General features: G+C 36.4%; 1 protein-coding gene across 1 annotated transcript in view; it reads right to left on the bottom strand.

Annotated features, from left to right (window-relative positions):
• Nucleotides 1–2977, bottom strand: part of triqk (triple QxxK/R motif containing) — an 18156-nt gene extending 15179 nt beyond the window's left edge. Inside the window, exons 1-2 of the mRNA XM_026349138.1 lie at nt 2799–2977; nt 392–466 (exon numbers count right to left, since the gene is read on the bottom strand). Coding sequence (XP_026204923.1) covers nt 392–452 — 61 coding nt within the window. The 5' untranslated portion in view covers nt 453–466; nt 2799–2977. The remainder of the gene's footprint in view (nt 1–391; nt 467–2798) is intronic.
• Between the last annotated feature and the right edge of the window lie 852 nt (nt 2978–3829).

Genomic DNA, 3829 nt, shown 5'->3' with positions numbered 1-3829 from the left:
GTACCATATACTGCTCACTCAACACAGTATCATGTGTGATATATTAAGTGTGACATTAACTTGTTTCTAAGAAGGAACACTGGGTTATTATTGTCTTGTGGTAAAACTGCCCAAGCACAGAGTTATGATTTTGGTTCAAATGTAATAACATGAGATAACAAACTACTTTAGATAACTTATTGTTTTAATTTCAATATTTAGATCAGCTTTTAAATGAACATATACATAATTTAGTACACAAAATGTTAAAAAATGAAAGAGAGAAAATTGTTACCTAATAATTTCAAAATTTAAACTCGACTAATCAAATATTGTCATATGATTTGATTAATATTAATTTTCTATTGCTAAACAAACTCATTAACCAGCACTAAGATGACAAGAAACTTACCAATCTGTTTTCGGTACTGATCAACTGGTAATCTGGTTGCACTGGCATCCTTCTTTCCCATTTTGCTTCTTCGGGCTGATAAAAAGGGAGAAGAAAAATATTCAGCGTGTGAGAATTTCACAGCTGGGTCTCAATCTTACACCTGATCATTTAGTTTAATCAAATACAGATATAGCTGCACTCCTGTTACTGTAGCCTGAGATAACGTGAAATCTGCAGGAAGGATTCAAGTTAAATACACAATTATAGTATATAGGCAAGAGTAGTCAGTTTTGATCAGGCAGATGGCTTATCTCTCACATACATCTGCTAGACATAATTAAATTAATTTTCACCACCTTCCATGTGTGTTATGTTCACAGTATGTGCATTTCCTATCCATCTCATTTAGTCTAACACCATTTCCCTTCACACCATGAGCTCTCTTTGATTATACTGACAGCTCACAAGGAAGGATGTATAAAGAGAAAGACTTAAGAATAATATAAATAGTATCCCTAGGCTTTTCATTTAACTATGCAAATGTGTGACTATATGCTTGCGTAAAAGAATAAATGCCACTCTATAACACTGGGCATTTATGTCAGAGCAAGTGCATATAAAGATGTAGACTCGCCAAAAACTCACAGTGTGCGTTTCTTGCATCCATCCTTGGATGCAAGAAACATGCTTGTTTCTCAGGGAGCACTCTGCTCTAAATTCAAGACAGACCCCCTTACAACACACCGCATCAATCAATAGTGCAGCCTTTTGTTTAAAATAGTGGAAAAAGCAAGTATGAGTCAAGGGGCAGGCCTGTGCTTTCTGAGGATACTGAATTCTTTGACCTGTTTGCTCACTAAAAGATCTGAGAATGATTCAAAGAAAAGTTAGATATCTAATATTCATCTCCTGCTAGTCTAATAAAAAATGATTATTACAAAAAAGACAAAATTTTAGGTGTGACAGAAAGAAAAATGTGTGTAGGTAGGTGTGTAGCAGGTGTGAGGTGAATATGAAATGAAAAAAAAAAAAACCTACTGTATGTGCATCCAAGAAGAACAAGAGTGTAGTGTGGAGAGTGTAGAGGTGCAGCCAGGGAATAGAGGAAAGAGACTGAATTAACATGCTCAAGGAGCGTGGCTGCCTGCCTGTGCTGTCTGATACCTTCTCATGGGGGACTGTTGCCACCTTGGGAGACCTGAATTTTACCTTACACTAAAAACACTGTTTTCAGCTACATTTCAAACACTGTTAGTGCCAGCAGAGATGGAGGATGTATGCGCAGCTATTGTTCTCCACCAGTTGGAAACCAGAGTCAGCAAATTAAAGGAAGCGAGAGGTGGACAAAAGGAGAAGAGGAAATTGTCCAAATGTAATGTTTACAGTTGGACACAGTAGGCTCTCAAGAGTTCCCAGCTATGCTGTACTGTACAGCACCATCACAATATTATATCTAAATTGCGAAAAGCAACACATTTGGAGCATCGGTCATCACCTGTGGTCACTGCAAAGTGAAACAAAAAAACATGTTGTGTATATTTTGCTTTTGCAAAAGTGAAATTTAAAGATATAGCAACAGAGTGTGTTGATGCTACAAAAAAATATTTGAGCATGTTGACAGATGCATTGTTATTGCACCTTATATGTAGGATAAAAAGCATTTTTACAAGGGCTTTAAGAGATAGCTTGCTCCTAAATTAAAGTCCCATTCCCTGTACAGTAAGACCTGACACACTACCCCAGGCAAAGGTGCACTGTGCAATACAAGTTAACTTAATGATGAGAGTTCCCCCTTGTGTGCAGTGGATTAAGGCATTAACTATTTTTATTTGCTGTGTACATTGCTACACAACAATGTTCTCTTTAGGGAAATACAGTAGTACCTAAAAACCCACAGGACCGCAAAGAAAGAAGAGAAACCATGTACGGGTGTATGTACAGTATGTACTGTATGTTTTACTTCAAGATATGAATCCTGAAGGCATATATGCAAAGTAAGGGGCATAAAGTAATGAATAATAAGAAGAAGAATAAGAAATTAACTGCAAACCTGAGAAATGTGCTTTTTTTTACCAGCTGCAGCCATAGTAACATTGTTTTAGGGGGGTTTCTACACCTTTCTAAGATAGTTTTAACCTAAGAAAGTAGAAGCACATACACCTTTTATGACAGACTTTGGTGTTTGGTGTCTGAGATTCAGATGAACAGCTATTTGAGTTAATAGACTTCACTGCAAATCAACTATGGATGCATTTGTACTTTCTTTTCTCTCCGTGAAACAATATTACTTATTACGTTTTCTGAGAGCCTGTGTTGGCTTTTGAGCTGGTTATTATATTATTAACACCGCAAACTCTAAAACAATTCACCGTAGCTGTAATTCATTGAACGCAGCTTCAGTCAATGTATTCACGAAGATACTTACACTGTTGTTGTTGCTTATCGAGAAAAATATGTCGCTTAGTGCAGGTGTTTCTGTTTTGTGAAGTCCATAGTTGCTGTATGTAAACACCCAGGATGACCAAATGACGGGTTTTATTGCACTTTGATCCAAAATTTCCCCAAAACGCCAGCACAGCACTTCAATCCGCTGATAGTTCCTGGTTTATACGTCAGCATCGATGACGGACAGCCTTCACCTCCAATCACACGCGGGTGTTTGTCGGGTAGGCCAATAGCAAGAGCACAGGGCGGGACATTCAGGCAGGAGCACATACACGAGTGCGGACACTCCAAGTTAGGGAGTTCTTGATTTTATAAACCAAGAAAGTTTTCATTAAAGCAGTGATACTATGTAAATATTGTTAAAAAAAAATAAGTTAAATAAATAATTAGTAAGTAATCAAGCTTAAATCAGTGTTAAAAAATGACTAAGAGCATTTACTGAAGTAGAAACATAAGTACAAGTATGAGGTTTCTACATTCAACTTCACTATTTCAATATTTTATGTACACATAAACATGTAAATAAACATATAATGCTATTATAGATTAAACTACCAGCAGACGTAAAACCCTTCTCAGTTTAAACAAACCAAAACATTAAACTATCATTCAATTCCATGATGACTGAATTAATTTTTACTTTTTGATTGAGTTTTTTTCATTGTTTGGTATTGCTGTTTTTATTTAAGTAAATGGCTTGCATACCTCTTCCACCATTGCAAAAATGTAGGTCATTACAAAGACCTTGTGCACAGTGGTTGATTCAGGGATGCCTGCACCATTGCATCTTCCTAGAATTTAGCTAATTATTGTGTGGTGTGGCAAAGACCTATGCTCTATTAATTAAAAAGTCATATTAGATTGGTATGTTAGCATTATTACCTTGTCAGATTACAACAAATGGCACAGTTATCCCTGTTGAAAACAGTAGTATTATGCTGTGACAATTAAAGGAAGCAACAGCCGACCTCATCAAAGACGATGCAATCTCACTGCACGATGTTCATTTTA

Source organism: Anabas testudineus, chromosome 11, assembly GCF_900324465.2.
Source record: "Anabas testudineus chromosome 11, fAnaTes1.2, whole genome shotgun sequence".
NCBI classification, from domain to species: domain Eukaryota; kingdom Metazoa; phylum Chordata; class Actinopteri; order Anabantiformes; family Anabantidae; genus Anabas; species Anabas testudineus.
Note: the sequence above shows the minus strand (reverse complement) of the source record. Positions and strands in the feature narration are given on the sequence as shown.